The 14,853-nt window shown below is 40.3% G+C and overlaps 1 protein-coding gene across 1 annotated transcript in view; it reads left to right on the forward strand.

The window, feature by feature from the left end:
- The first annotated feature begins 3,376 nt into the window (after positions 1 to 3,376).
- MPPED2 (metallophosphoesterase domain containing 2) overlaps positions 3,377 to 14,853 on the forward strand; it is a 103,112-nt gene continuing 91,635 nt past the window's right edge. Inside the window, 2 exon segments of the mRNA XM_075094924.1 lie at positions 3,377 to 3,563; positions 3,565 to 3,614. Coding sequence (XP_074951025.1) covers positions 3,486 to 3,563; positions 3,565 to 3,614 — 128 coding nt within the window. The 5' untranslated portion in view covers positions 3,377 to 3,485.

Below are 14,853 nucleotides of genomic sequence, written 5' to 3' on the forward strand. Positions count from 1 at the left end.
CCAGGAGGCAAATTTCTGAAATTCAGATGAGGAAGGCGTAAATATTTGATTTGGGGGAGATGCGTTGTTGGCGTGCCTGCATCTGCGTGTGCATACGTAGAGCTTCTGGTGTAGCTCCCCGGGAAATGTAACGTTGCGTTTTAAAATGACTTATCTGGGCACGTTCTGCGATAGTTTTTGGACGCTGGAGTTGTACGCTGATTTGAAATCAGCTGCGCGCCAGTTTGTGTCAGCCCTTTCATGCAAAAGTGCCGGTTTATACCTGTGAAACCGAGCCGAGGCGTACCATAGCACGTCTCCCGTCTCGCTGTCGGAACAAATCCACGCTGGAAAAGGGTTGTTCCCAGGATAACAGCTGTATTTGGGAAAATGCTAAAAAAAAAAAAATTTCATTTAGGTTTTTCATTTAGTAATTCTTAACTTAAAACTGCCACAGGAGGCTCGGAAGGTACAGCGCGTTGTTTTACTTGACAGATGTGAAAAATAATGCAATTTTTATGCTTTTGTACTCATCTCCTCTATGTAATCTTCAAAGAGGGATTGCAGTTGGAGAAAGAGGAGCGGTAGCGATTCAAAGTAGCCTTTTTTTTTTTTTAATCTTGGGCCTAAAATAAATGTGTTTAAAGTTTTGAAGCGTTCAGCTCCTTTTTGATTTTTCCTTCAGAGAAGTTCATGGTAAAGAAGGTAATAACTAGGTACTTTTGGTAGGTGAGCTGTAGTACTCTGTGGAGCCCTAAATGGAAATTAGAGAACTGACATGGAAGCCAGCTTCAAATTTTACTTTTTTTTCCCAGTCTGGCATTTGTTGTTGAATTTCATTTTAAAAGGATGCTTTGTTCGACTTTGTCTTAATTTAAGTGTACAGATTCATTCTTAAGGTTAAAGATTGGGACAATAGGAAGCAATTGCGGTTTATATACTTATAATCTTACCAAAAGTCAACTTTAAAGTATTTAATACAGCTATTCAAGTATCCTCTTATCATTTGTTTTATGCCAGTTAGTTGTAATTTCTTTCTGTAACATGGATTGTTATAAACCTTGTAAAAATGCTTATTATCTTTATGTATAATTCTCTCTCATGAGCAAATTGGATTTTTTTTTTCCTGTGAGTGAACTATAATATGAAATCTAATGTACTGACCTTTCTTATGCTAGATTGCTGAAAATAGTGTGATTTTCTGAAAGCCCAAGCATATTTTTGTTGTTGGTTTAACGTGCTGTTTTATATTGTAGCTTTTAATTGCGAAAAAATAACATTAGGCATGTAATTTTCGCACTACTTAATTTATTCAGATGCTAAAGTTCTTGCTGTGAAAAAGAAAAACTTAAGGTGTTTTTTTTTTTTTTCCTGGGAGCTTTGATGGCTACCATTCTTCTTAACGATAGTAATTTCTCTAACAGGAAGATGTTTTCATTTTTATTTACTTTTCAGTGCAGGGCAATTATGCAGCTCTGTGTTGCACACTCTTCGTAGTAGGTATCTCAAAAGAATTACAGTACTTGGATCAGGACTGCAATTTGAAGCAGGTGTTGTGTTTTACTGTTATGCAAAATAACACTAAAATATAATTGTAAGGGAAATTAAGGAAACAGCTGCAAACTTGGTGTGGTAACCACTACATTAAGATTCGTGAGCAGTTGTTGCATGCATCTTACATCAAGGCTAACACAGCAAAGATGTGGTTTAATCAAGCTCACCTTGCTCGTTTTTACTCCTGAAACTATTGCGCTTATTCTTATGAGAGGGGGTTGGTGCAAAGACTAGGCCGTAACCTTAGTTGTGGAGATGTACTGTCTCACTAGTGACTCAGTCTTCAAATGGGAAGTTTATGGTTTAGTTTCATCTTTGTCTTTTTATTTTTTTCCACCCTCCAATAACAAAGAAGATGAAGAATAGAACCCAATTACTGGAATGAAAGTTGCGGAATGTCTTAACCCAACTAACATATGGAAGCCTACATAGGCCTGAGGTTGTAAAATAATAAAATAAATGGCCTATAGCAGGCCATCTGCCATTTGCAGGGCATTTTTTTTTGTGCTTCGTGCCAAACTGGAAATTAGTCTTTGTATTAAAAATATATTTTAAATACAAATCAAAGATTCCAAATGTTTAACATTACACATGGCAAACACATTTCTATCTGGGAGCTGAGGGTAGTCCAGGAAAATCACAGTGGAGAAATATTGCTTAGTTTGATGCTCAGGGCTCAAGTCATTCTCTTCTCTTTTCTAGTTCTTTGTCTTCCCAGTAAGTGCTCATTTATTTTTGGGAATTACACACCAGATACGGTATAGACAAATCCACTATTGCATGTGGCAACTAAAGGTGGGGGGGTTCAACTGATGCAAAGCATCGCGATTTCATGTAAGTCCTTGCAGCTCGGGTAGTGTGCCCCAGCTGAGGGTCCACCTCATAAACAGGGCTTTTAAAGAGCTGCTCATCTTGAAAGTATTCTTCAAACATCAGCTGATCCGTTTTCACAAAATCCTTCTGAAAGGCAGGCAGCTGAGGCATCCTCAGGTTATCGAGTGAAGAAATTGAAGCTCAGATTCTGTGCAGGGAACTCACCAGAGAGATCAGGTTTGGGAAGTCTGGCTGTTGGGCTGATGCTTGTATGCTTCCAGTCTTCATGCAAAATATGTTTAAGAGTACTTTGAAGAAGCGAGAGATGCATAGAGGGGGAAGAGCGTATTTTATTTTATGCAGAAATATTTATGCATAAAATCGCACTTAAATCTGTCAGATAAATCATTACTGTCTGGTGATGAATCCAAACCAGTTGCATTGCTGGTGTACTATAATGTGGATATTTTGTTAACATTGTCTAGATACAGGCTTTTCTCTGGACAGATAAATACTTCGATTCAAAGGTATTTGGGTGTACCTTTTGCTATGCAACTGCAGCATTTTTCTGCTTTGCATCAGCTTCCTCGTAAGTCCCTCAGATGTAACTCATTTCATAAAGCTAAAACAGGGCCTTGAAAACAAGTGTGCGTATTTGCGGAAAGCCATTTGTCCTTCAGGAAAACTGGGTCCTGAATTTTCATGGTTGCAATTAGCACAAGATGTTATTAAAATAAAGAATAGTAAATGTGGAGTATTTAAGTGGAGCTTTCAGCACAGATTCCCCTTGCCCAGAAGATAAAGCCTTAAGCATTCATCCTGTGGATGTATTTAATGATGATGGAGTTAAATGATGAGGTAATTAAGAAAAAATTGTGAATAGTAATGCTTAGAGAATTGGGTGATGGGTACGTCAAAATATAGAAAAAGGTCTTTGAATGGAAATCAGGAGAGGATGGAGTAATATACCTGTGTATGTTTACATCTCCTTTGAGTTTATAGCAGCGTGTGCTTTCTGTCCTGCAGAGGGCTGCGGAGTTGATGAGCTGCTTGGAGTCGGGAGCTGCCTGGAACACGATGCCCTACCCCGCTCCTGGCCTTGGGAAGTTGTGAGCTGCTCATGTCCATAAGGAGGAAGGATGGCTCATGGAATTCCTTCACAAGGCAAAGTTACCATAACTGTGGATGAATACAGCTCCAACCCAACGCAGGCGTTCCACGCACTACAACATTAATCAGAGCAGGTTCCAGCCTCCGCATGTGCATATGTGAGTATTCCTGAGGTTGCCTTGGTGCGGGTGCCTGCGTGTGTGTCTGCGTGTGCGCTGTGACTGAGAACTGCTGCTGAAGGACTGGGTTGAAGACAGGAGAAATTGGTCAGTCACGTTAGCTAACAGGCAAAACGGGTATCGGATTGCTTACGAGGCGGGGTTGAGAAGCACGGCTCCATCACCTCCTGGAGATGACCCTCTCCGCCTGAGGCGCAGTGCCACCGGCTGGGTGGGACTTGCCCCAATCGTGACTAATAGGGTACATTTTCTGAAACTTGTCACTTTACTGATCTCGCTTGAACTCGCCTGAGGGACCCAACGCTTTAAAATTTTCTCCCTTCCCCCAGCCCTTACACTCAGCTGTGAAATAGGCCTAATTGGGACTAATTGTGTCCGTCCCCCGTCCCCCCCAGTCACTGAATCCTTTGTCCTCCCGGTTGCGGGTGGAGCGCGTGCCGCATGCCGCATTCCACTCGCAACCCGCAGCACAAAGGAGTCGGGGGCTGCCCGGCACTTCCTCCCGAGAAGCACATCTACGGCGATAAAACGGCCTCCCTGGCCCCAACCTACCCGGACAAAAGCCTGGGAAGCGGGGAGCTGGAGGCTTCTTGCCTCACCTTGTTATCCCTGGGCATTGTGCGGCCCGCGGGAGCGTTCTGCCGCACGGTGCCCGGGCTCAATGGCTCGCCTCCAGAGCTAAGTGCCAGCTTTAACTCTGAATTTCCTTCCCATTGTTCAGTTAGGTTTGATCTTTATCGGTTATTTCTGTGAAGGTTCTTTTTCTTTTAACATTAATAGACTGAAAAAAACGTGAAACTAAAACAAAGACGACATCTCTTGACCTCCTGCGTGCCATTGTTAGTCAGGATTTTGAACGATGTCACACTATTGAATTTGATAAGGATTTTGCATAATAAGGGGGGAAAAGTTGTACGGTACTTCATTGCATTTTTGTTATGTAGAAGCCTGCCGGAAGAGTCACAATGTAGGAGTTCAGCACCTTCTAATAGGATTTCATGTGGTTACAATCTTCCTAAATGCAGCTTGAGGAAGGATGCTGAAAAGTGTCTGTCATGCATGTGACTTTTCAAGGTGGAAGAAGTTTCTGTTAATTACATTTGATTTAATTACTGCAATGATGATGTAACTCTTCTGGAAGTATTTCCATATCTCGATTCACTTGCAGACCTTTTGTCAACAAATTTCCATTGCATGTTTTGCACTCCAGACTGCACTTCCTGACTGACTTTAAGTGTAAATTCTAGGCAGAGAATGAATTCAGAACAACCAAAAGAAATTTAGAAAGCAGTTTCCAAGAACCCCTTACTGACATTCATTTCAGTGGGGACTGATTTTTAGGACCAAGTGTGGCATTCAACACGGTAAAAATTACGCTACGTTTCAAAAACTCACAAACATTTATACAGCTACTTCCCCAATAATTCGTGTATCTCTTAAATTATATTGACAAATGTTTTAAAAGATTATCTTGCTTGTTTGGAGAGATTGTATAATTTAAATATTGAAACTATGAAGTACAATATAGTGACAGTGTTTTCAGGGGTTTTTAACTGAAATACTGCAGCTTTCTTAAAATTTGGTTTCAAGAAAGGGTGTGGTGCAGTAAAAGGGAGATAAAAATTTAGAAAAATTGGAAAGGGATTAGTCTCAGACTTAAAATGGAAGCAAAGAAAACAACGTTGCAGTGCAAGAGGTGAGTGCAGGTATAGGTCTGGATAGCAAATGATGGGCTTTAGAAAACCTGTTGAAGAAAAAAATGACAGGATGGTACCAGGTGTCTACAGTTGTGGGCAGAGGAGATCAAGGAGGCGAAGGTATGACTATGGCCGCAGGTTTGTGTGATAAGAGCCATAGATTTATTTCTGGGGAGGAGAGACCAGAGCATGTGGTAGCTTCAGAGGGGGTCCTTAGTTGTCTTCTCAATGTCTTGTAATGGACGCATGCGTATTTCTGAAAGAGGGTATCATCGAGCAAGAAACATGAGCAGAAAATCGGTAAAAGCAGTATTAACAAAGAAGCTGTGATCTTTTTACCATATTGTATCTTTGCTAGTGCCACGTTGCGTCAGCTGCCAGGATTGTTTGATTTGATTTGGTTTTACATGCTGCTTTTCTTTTTTGCTATCTTAGAATAATGCATGCATTTGCTTAAAGAGGGAGTTTGAGGAGATTTTTTTTCTTCTCTAGTGAAAAATTTCTTTAAAAAGTCATGGGATGATGAAAAATGAGTAAAGCAAGACAGGAACTGAGCGCTACAACATGTATGTGACTAGCAGGGCAATATATTGCTACAGGGTCCTGCTGCGTACCGTAAATCAGTAGCTGGGTGCAGCTTAAGGACAATGTTCTTTCCTAAAGGAAATAATCTTTTTAGAAGTAATTTCTTTATGGATATGCGACTTCACATGCAAAGGTGAGAACCGGATTCTTGGCGTATACTGAGCCATTTCTGGTTCCAGAATTCTTTGGGCATGACTCTCACACAGAGTTAATGGAGAGCCTGTGGAATGTTGCCAGCGTAAACCTGGTGGTTGAGGTGCTACTGGCGTTACACAGCCTGTTCCGTGGGACACGTGTCCTGCGCGCCTCCTCCCGCTTTCATTTTGTGCCTTTCACATGAGTGTCGTGTAGCTTGATCAGCAGGGATACAGTTCTCTTTTATCATCATTAGATGTATTTTTACACCAGCTCTAGTTAATGAATCTGTTTAAGTGTACTAGTGGGTAAATAACAGTGTATTAAGGCTCCCTTTGCTTAGGCTGGCTGTGACAGCAGTTTTGTCAGTTACTTGGGCTCTGGTATAGTACGACTTTTGGATCAGTTTGTCCAGTCTTTGTATTTTATTTCTCAACTAATTAATGTTTGGACAGGTGTTCTAAAGACAACTTTTACTGTATGATTATTTTGGATAAAGGGATACCATGTTAAATATTTTGTCATCTTGAAGCAGTGCACCCACCTGCAGGTTTCACTTATTTTCTGAGGTTGTTATAAAGTGTTTGTATTTGAATGCCTTGTACAAGCCATGTTTACTTTCAGTTAGTTTTAATTAACTGCATCACCTTAGGTCCCTGCTTTAAAGGGCAACTGCAAAATAATAACAATTATAATGTACCTGCCTTTGCTTCTTAATGTTATTCTTCTGAAAGTCTTTGTACTTTCCTATTTTTTTGTCAGGTATTGTGACTTCAAGAGGCAAATGCTTCTTGCTCCTTCGGTGTAGTGCTGCCAAGTATTATAAGTTGGGGTTGTTTTGTTTATTTAAAAACAAGCTTGTAACCCTCTTCAGACCCTTGAGGTGTTCTGTAAGAGGCTATGGTCAGTGGTGCCGGCGATACCAGTGAGCAGCAGTAGGATGCAGCCTGGGAACAGGATGGGCTCACATGGGAAGAGCTGGCAGCCTGGGGCAGGTATGCTTGAAGCTGCTTCATCCTGTGCAACCACAGCCTCAAAGTAGAGGGGATAAAGAAAATGTCTACTATCGTGAGCAAACATTAGGAAAAAAGTAAAAATGGCTAAACTTAGAAGACAGTTGAATTCTTCAGGTATATTCATCATGTGCTTAGGGTGTTCTCTCTCTTTTTTTTTAAGTTTTTTTTTCTTTTACCTCTGCAGCTTTACAGCAGCCACCACAGTGGGTCTTTAAACCATTTTAATTTAACAGGAATTACTGAGGCACTGTTCTGTGGAACCTTCCCGTCTCACCTGTTTTTTTTTCTGCAGACCAATGAAAAGGAGCTGGGAAGAAAAATGGGACAAACCCCAATGGAAGATTATTTACTTAGGTTTTACCCAGAGGAAGGAATCTTCCTCTTTGGTTACAACATCCCATTTACTTTCAGGGGGAAAATGCCTGTTTTGACAGCTCAGCTGGTGAGGATGAGGGAGTTTTGTGGAGATGAACTGGCTGTAGCCTGAGCTACTGGAGGCTGAGCCTTTTAGAGGAGTTCATTAGCTTTCCTCCAGTCTCACCAGGATGCCTTGGTGGCTTGTTTTTAGGGTACTTGGAGTACATGTTAGAACTCCAGTATGGTTTAAACTCAGTAGTAGGGGAATAAGAAAGATAAAGGTTTCTGTACCAGAGCAAGTGTCTTCTGAATGAGTTCAGGCATACCAGGAGGTACCTTGAACAACCTGTAACTATATAATTTTACTGCCTTTTCTGTACTGGAGTAATTCCCCATGTGTATATTCTTATTTTAAAACAAAGAGTATAAACAGAGTTTTATATTAGTAGACCTATATAGTTGAATAAAGTATTTAAATGTATGAATGTGGGTAAATGTGTATATATAGTAACAATATTAATATAAAAATATGGCTGTATAATTACAGAAGGAAAAACTTTCAACTGTGATGAAGCCATAAATTGTTAAAACCCAGAGATCTTATTAGACTGCTAACCTTGAGAAATAGGATCTTGCATATTTTTTTTTCTTGGGGAAACCATCCTGCATTTAATGGATTTTATAAACTCCCACTGAGATTAGTGGGAAATCATGCATTTGATTTGTAATATTCTCAACTTGTTTCATTTAGGGCATGTGATCTTTAGGGGGAGGGGGAAAGAGTTGGCATTAGTAGAATACGGACTCATTTGACATTTACACAATAGCGGAGTTTGTACATGTAGTAATATCGGTTGAGAGAATACGGAGATTCAGGATTAAGCTAGTTAGCTGTACCTAGCGTGAGTGGGCGAGCTACTTCAGTTGACAATGATGTGATAGAGGATCATAGTTTTGGTGGAAATTGTTGCTCTGTCCATTAATAACACTTACAGAAGCATACGTAGCTTAAGACCACCTAAGTTCCTTTTCACTACTTATTTTTCGAAATAAATTGGAAAAAAACCCCTGTACTCCCTGAAACAAGCAAGTTACATCTGCAGTCTAATCGTGAAACCATGAGTACATTGAGAGAGTGTAGTTAAAACTTGAGCTTTACTTCTGGACACCAGGATTTTTACTGGGGTCATGTCTCACAATCGTGCGATTTTATTCTCCTTTCCCTCGCTGGTCCCTCAGTGGCATGGGTGGCTACTGAAACGCAGCAGTTTACAAACCAGTGAGTTAAGTAAAAAAAACCCTGTTTTTCTTAAGCCAATGGCAGTAGCCCTTCAGCAGCTGCCCCGAAAGCAGCTGAGCTCTCCCTGCAGCAGCGTGGGGAGGCCAACAGCTGTAGGTGAGAATCCTTAAAGCTGTCCCAAAATAAATAGTCCCCACTCAAGAAGAGGGCCATTAACTGATTGCATTTTCTGATTCTCCTGCAGTAGAACAATGGAAGCCAAGTTGCAAAGATGTGAATTGTAACTGTCGTTAAGAAAACTTTTATTGGAGTGTGTGCCTATGTCTGTATGAGTTTAAATAATGAAAGATTTCTGCTGATCTTAACAATTTTAAGTTACTGATTTTTCCAAATCTAAGCATAAAATAAGTTCTAAACTTAAATCTTAGATGTAAAATGAGAGTAAAGATTTTTCATGAGGACACGCTTATATTTAAAGCCTTTTGAGGTGCTTGAGGGGAGCATGCTGGAAGTGACATGTTCATACAGTGGTGATATAGGGCTCAGGGATTGCAGTTTTGTATTAATACTCAAATTTAGGCTTCTTGTATTGTGTCTGTGCAGTGTAGTCATAATATGCTAAACTTGCTTGAAAAAGGTAGGTCAGAAACTTAATCTGTTTTTGCCATTGTAAAAAGGAATAATACCAACCTGCCTTTAAAAAAATGCTGTGACATCCCTGGAAGGCTGATGCTATAAAAGTGCCATTATTATTATTATTATTGTTATAAGTGTAGGACAGGTTTAAAATAATTTTTTTGTCACCATCACCCAATTAGTTGCTATATTTCCAGATTGCCCTGTCCTAAGATGGAAGCCAGGTCTGGTTTAAATTGGTGATAAACCCCTTTAGCTCTAGTGCTAGTGCGAGCAGGCTGCCAGAGCAGCCTCCATACCTATCAGACTCAATCCGTCAGCCCCTCAGTGTGAGGTACCGGCCTTGTGCGGTTACTGCTGGTTGTCGGAATGGAAAGAGCTGTGCCTGTAGGTTTATGTGCAGGGCTGGAAGGGGGGGAAGCTTTTCATACGTGGACTTCAGCGCCGAACCTGCCGCTCCCCAGCTGCTCATTCCTGCTCCTGTGCCACACGCTTTGCCACCTCTAATGTTGGCAGAGTCTCTTGTGAGGCTGCTGTATAGATCATACCGCTGAAATGGTCTGGGTTAAAAATGTCCATTCATTGGTTTTTGTTTTTTTTTTAACAATCAGCTACTTTCAGTCATCTCTTTCTCGGTGTAGCCTCACCAGCAGTGGGTTACGGGGGTGGCCAGCACAGGTGAGGGAGCAATGAGCTTGTGGATCCACCAATGGCAAGGGTGGCAGGAGATGGACGTTTCTTCGCCTTACTTCTTCATTGACAGCACCTTATAGAGTCAGTCTTGCCCCTGTGGTAAACACTGAGAGGGAGAGGAAAGAAAATAGTTTGGTTTTTATGCACGTGTACGTTAATGTTCTTTTATGCCATATTAATCACATAAAGAAGCTTTCTGGTAACAAGTACTTCAATTGTAAGGCCCCATTTCAGTAGCTGAGCGCTAAAAATGGAAATTTTCTTTGTGTGATCTGATTCTCCATTGCAGTGTTAGCTATGTAGTTCATTTAATGGTCAGTCATACTGAGGGACAGTTGACTTATGGTTTCATGTACCATATACAGTGTTTTCGTATCTTACGTGAGGTGTGTGATGGGATCTGACCAGGAGCGCTTCTTGCAGCAGTGGTCCCTACCACGGTACCTTGTGCTGAAGGGAGACTGCTCGCCAAGACAGTTCTTCGCTCTGCAGTAATTAGACAAAAAAGATGGATGTACACTACAATCAGGATGATGTACTGTCACTGGAGGCTTGTACTTTCTTTTTTTTTTTAAATATCAGGGCAGTAGGGATATTGTTGTGGAAGGAGCGGACTCTTGCTTTTGTTTAATGCTTGAAGGGTGAGAGTGTAATCTATCTTGTGAAACAACTTCTAGAGCATAGATTTCCAAACAGGGAGTTAATATTTTACACAGTTTGCAGGCCCCACATGGCAGATTCCATCGTAGAACAGTGTTTGGCTCATGGTTTGCTCCTAGTGGCAGAATGAAGCTGGTCTTCCCTGCCAGCAGTGATGAGAGAGTGTGTTCCCAATGACAAGCGGCTATTCCAAGCCCAAGGGAAGTGCCACACCTACCTACCACACATCATCATCTTTCATTTTACAAATCCTTGTTTAAATATCTCGTTGGACAACTAAGCGAAAGGCAAGTCCTGCAAGCTGCGTATAGTAATTTAACATATGTTTGATGTAGGGCTATTTGAGAAGTGGTCAGGTTTTGGTGATGAACATTGATATTTTTTTTTTTTAAATTATTTTTTTTTATACTGAATGTTGCGTGGTAACTTTTTGAGTTTACATTTCTGATATTGAGTTACCGGGGGTGGCTTGATTTCAACTGTGAAATTAGATAGCACAAGTATCTATGGAAAAATTCAGAAATGGAGAGTCGGCATTTTTTCCCAAGATAACATTTGAAGAGCTTTGGTTTTGCATTCTGTAAAATGTCATGGCATAACTTGAGAAAATAAGTATATATGCTTAGGCATAGCAGAAATACAGTGAGGCAGGGAGATTTCTTTAAAACATAAGGTTGTAAAGTTACTTCTTTGAAGATAAAGTTTGGCATTGGGTTTACCTGCATTGCCCCAAGTGATGAGTGCTAGCAGAGAGAGTGGAGTGCCAGTGTTGGGTAGGAGGTTCCCTTGGTCTTGCACGGTAAAATCGTTCATCTCTTATTTCATGCCAGGTTTTTCCAAGTCCCAAGAGACAGTTCCATCAGGTTGTGAGTTTTGTTTCCTGAAGCAATGGTTTCTTTTTTCCAGTGGTTTGAATCATACTTGGCATATGCAGTTGTAGTTTCATGGACTTCATTGTTATTGTTTCTGCTTGCAGAAGGCCTGGTACTGGCTTTCTGGTCTTTTCTGTGATGTGCACATGCAAAGCAGTGCAAAATGGAGGAAGGAGGTAAGCATGTCTGCATATATTTTATAGAAGGTGTTTCTGAAGACATAAAGATCTTGTTGTTTGATGTGATTTGGAAATTCAGGTCTTGCCCATTTACTTGCACTTTTGATGTGGGCCATTAAGATTGCCATTTTTAGGTCTTATGTGGCAGAGGGCAGGTTTTGTGATACTGTGTGTGGTTGGTTTTAATTATAAAATGAGGAAGTTGTGGCCAGAACATGTATGCATTTGAAACACTGAAGTCAAACCAGTTTTCTCCTGTAGTAAATGTGACTAGACTTCATTTAGTGATTTTTATTTTGATGCCTTTTTCAAACAAAAAGACAGCATGTGATAATCTTGTACTCAGTAACATGTACAGTAGCTGTTAACATACCCGGAGCAGTATCAATTGGTTAGAGCACAAAATTGCCAGTCCGGATCCCAGGTGATAAACTTCAGGTACCTGGAGTTGCAGTCATTTTATTTGTCTCATGAAGAGTTGACCATTCTGCTTGGTCTTCACCTCCATAAACCTGTATGTTTACATAAGCTGTATCTATGCTGCAGGATCTGCTGCACGAAGGTTGGCTGAAACAAAATGCTGGTGGATGAGGGTTGGTGTGGCATCGGGCTGCTGAAGCTTTCAGGGTGGGGGCAGAGAGGATGGCTAGAGAGCAGGTCAGCCAACCTGTAATCCCCACATATGGTCATCCTCTTCACAACTGATGGATCAAGCCCATATGACTTCTTTCTCTTGTCTTGTAGATCAGCATGCTGTCAACAGAGTGCACTTGTGTACTCTCCACTAACAGGGAAATGCCTGCCCCTATTTTTATACGCCCTATTTTACAATGGGTGTATTTTCTAAATTTAAATCATTATGTTGAGGGGAGAGACAGGTAAGAAAATCCCAACTCTCTCCTGTTTTTAGCAAAAGATTTTTTTAAAATGATTATGCTGTATGGTGTCTTGCAAGATCTGTTTTTGTCACAGGTTGTGGATTTCATATTCCTAGACCCTCTCTTAGCATGCTGCTTGAGATTAGGGCTACAGAGATTCCACTGGATGTTGATGAGGAAAACACAGTACTGGAGGCTTCCTCGCAGCACAGTCCCCACTTACTGTACTGGGCATTAACTTATATCCAGCACATTAGACTTAAAAGCACACAGCCATTAAGTGTAGCACTCCTTTCCCAGGAGGGCAGCAGATGGAGAGAGAATGGGGGAGGGAAGGAGAAAGGAGTACGATAGAGGGACTTTATCTGATGTGTTTGTGAGCCAGGAAACTTGCTATTTACCACGTTTACAATTTCTCTGGTATGAGGAATTGAGTGTAGTGACTGGGAGCATCAGGGTCAGCACATTACTCCTAAATGTTTAGCTATTGTATCATTTTATGGGAAGGAAAAGGTGCTAGTCCAGTATATCTTCCCTCATGCTCCTTTTATATAGAGAGCACAAAGAAAAAAGTCATTACTTTTTAATTACTCCGGGTTTCTTTGTTTCTTAAAGCACATTCACTTTTGGCCAGCAGAATTACCAAAGGGTTGTTTTCTTTCCTGTGAATGGTGAAGTAGTAGTTTTTGGGAAAAGAATTGTTCAGAATTAAAATTTCATGTGGTCCAGCATATTTAATAAATAGGAGCCTTGTCCTATACTTGTTAAATGCAGTGATTAGTGACACTCTTACTGCTTCCAGTGGGACAGGATCTGTCACTTAGACATGCCAGATTAAGTGGCTCCCTCAATTTTAAGCTCTGATTCTTACAGGAACTCCTTTTCTCTGGTTGTTAACGATGAACATCTAAGATTAGATTATGATAATTAACAGATATTAAAGAAGAGGGCAATCTCATCTTTATGGTTTGTTTATTTTGTAAATTTCAAGTCAGCCAGGCATTCGCTTCTCCTTCTGGTGGAAAGGAGTGAATAAATGAAACCTAAATAAATACATAATTATACATAAAAATTATATACAACTCAGGTGTAATCTTTGAAATTACTTGAAAGTGTTTTTTGTTTAAATTGTTTTCATTTTGATTATATCTTTCTTGACATTAGTTTGATTTTTGTCATTTTTTGTTTGTTAAACAGTGCTGTTTGCAGCTTTGAAAGGAAGGCATATTTACAAGAAGAACAAATTTTGTTCTGCTCTCGTTGTTATTCTACACCTTGAAAGTTTCCCCTTAGGACATCCTCTTTGGGTTACTGAAGGAGGGTTATGACTCACATTGCAACTTCTTAGATCTTTTTGGAGGGTATTTTAATTGTTTGCACGAAGTTCTTAAGACAGTGTTTCAGCTACAAATGTTGTCAATATAATGAGGCTGCACAGATCAAATATTATGAGTTTCAGACGCCCTCTGAGAATTAAAATGATGATGATAATTAAAATCATGATGACAATCCTCTAGGGGTGGTATATGATTTTTTTTTTCTTTTTTTTTCCCCCCCTCTTCACTGTGACCTGTGGCGGTGTTGTGCTCGGCTGCTTTGCATTGCTGCTTTGTGAGAGCACCGCTGTGTTAATGGAGGGATCACACGTACAGTTTCTCTCAACGTGATGCACATCTTGGCAACAAAATGAAGACCTTTAATTCTTGGAGTTTTCATCATTAGTTGTTACTTATCTATTACCATAAATTCTATGCCTTCAAGAAAACAGGTTGTTTTTAAAATGTATGTGAGTAGAACATTCATTTTCTCTGAGCCAGAGGAGAAAGGAAATCCTGGTATTGGTTTCAAGGAATGGTCTATGTTTAGGGGGGGTTTGGTTTTGTTTTCAGGCTCATTCATCTTGGATATGATTTATACAGAGCATATTTTCCTGAGAAGAACCCTTGCATTCAGTGTAGATTGTCAAGAGGAATATTTATTTAAGTTGAAAATTAACTTTGGATCACCTGGCTTCCTTGATAGTCTCTGTACCATCATTTAATACTGTGAAATGCAGGAGTCACTATTTCCAGTCAGTATTTCTCTCAGCAAGTTTTAAAGACATCATCTTACAGAATGAGAAAGACCTTTTATGAATAATTTTATTCATAATTTTATTCTAAATCAGTAGATTTGGACTGGATATAAGGAAAAAATTTTTTACCCTGAGGGTGATGAAACACTGGCCCAGGTTGCCCAGAGAGGCGGTCGATGCCCCATCCCTGGAAACA

The sequence above is a fragment of the Phalacrocorax aristotelis genome, chromosome 5, assembly GCF_949628215.1.
Source record: "Phalacrocorax aristotelis chromosome 5, bGulAri2.1, whole genome shotgun sequence".
NCBI classification, from domain to species: domain Eukaryota; kingdom Metazoa; phylum Chordata; class Aves; order Suliformes; family Phalacrocoracidae; genus Phalacrocorax; species Phalacrocorax aristotelis.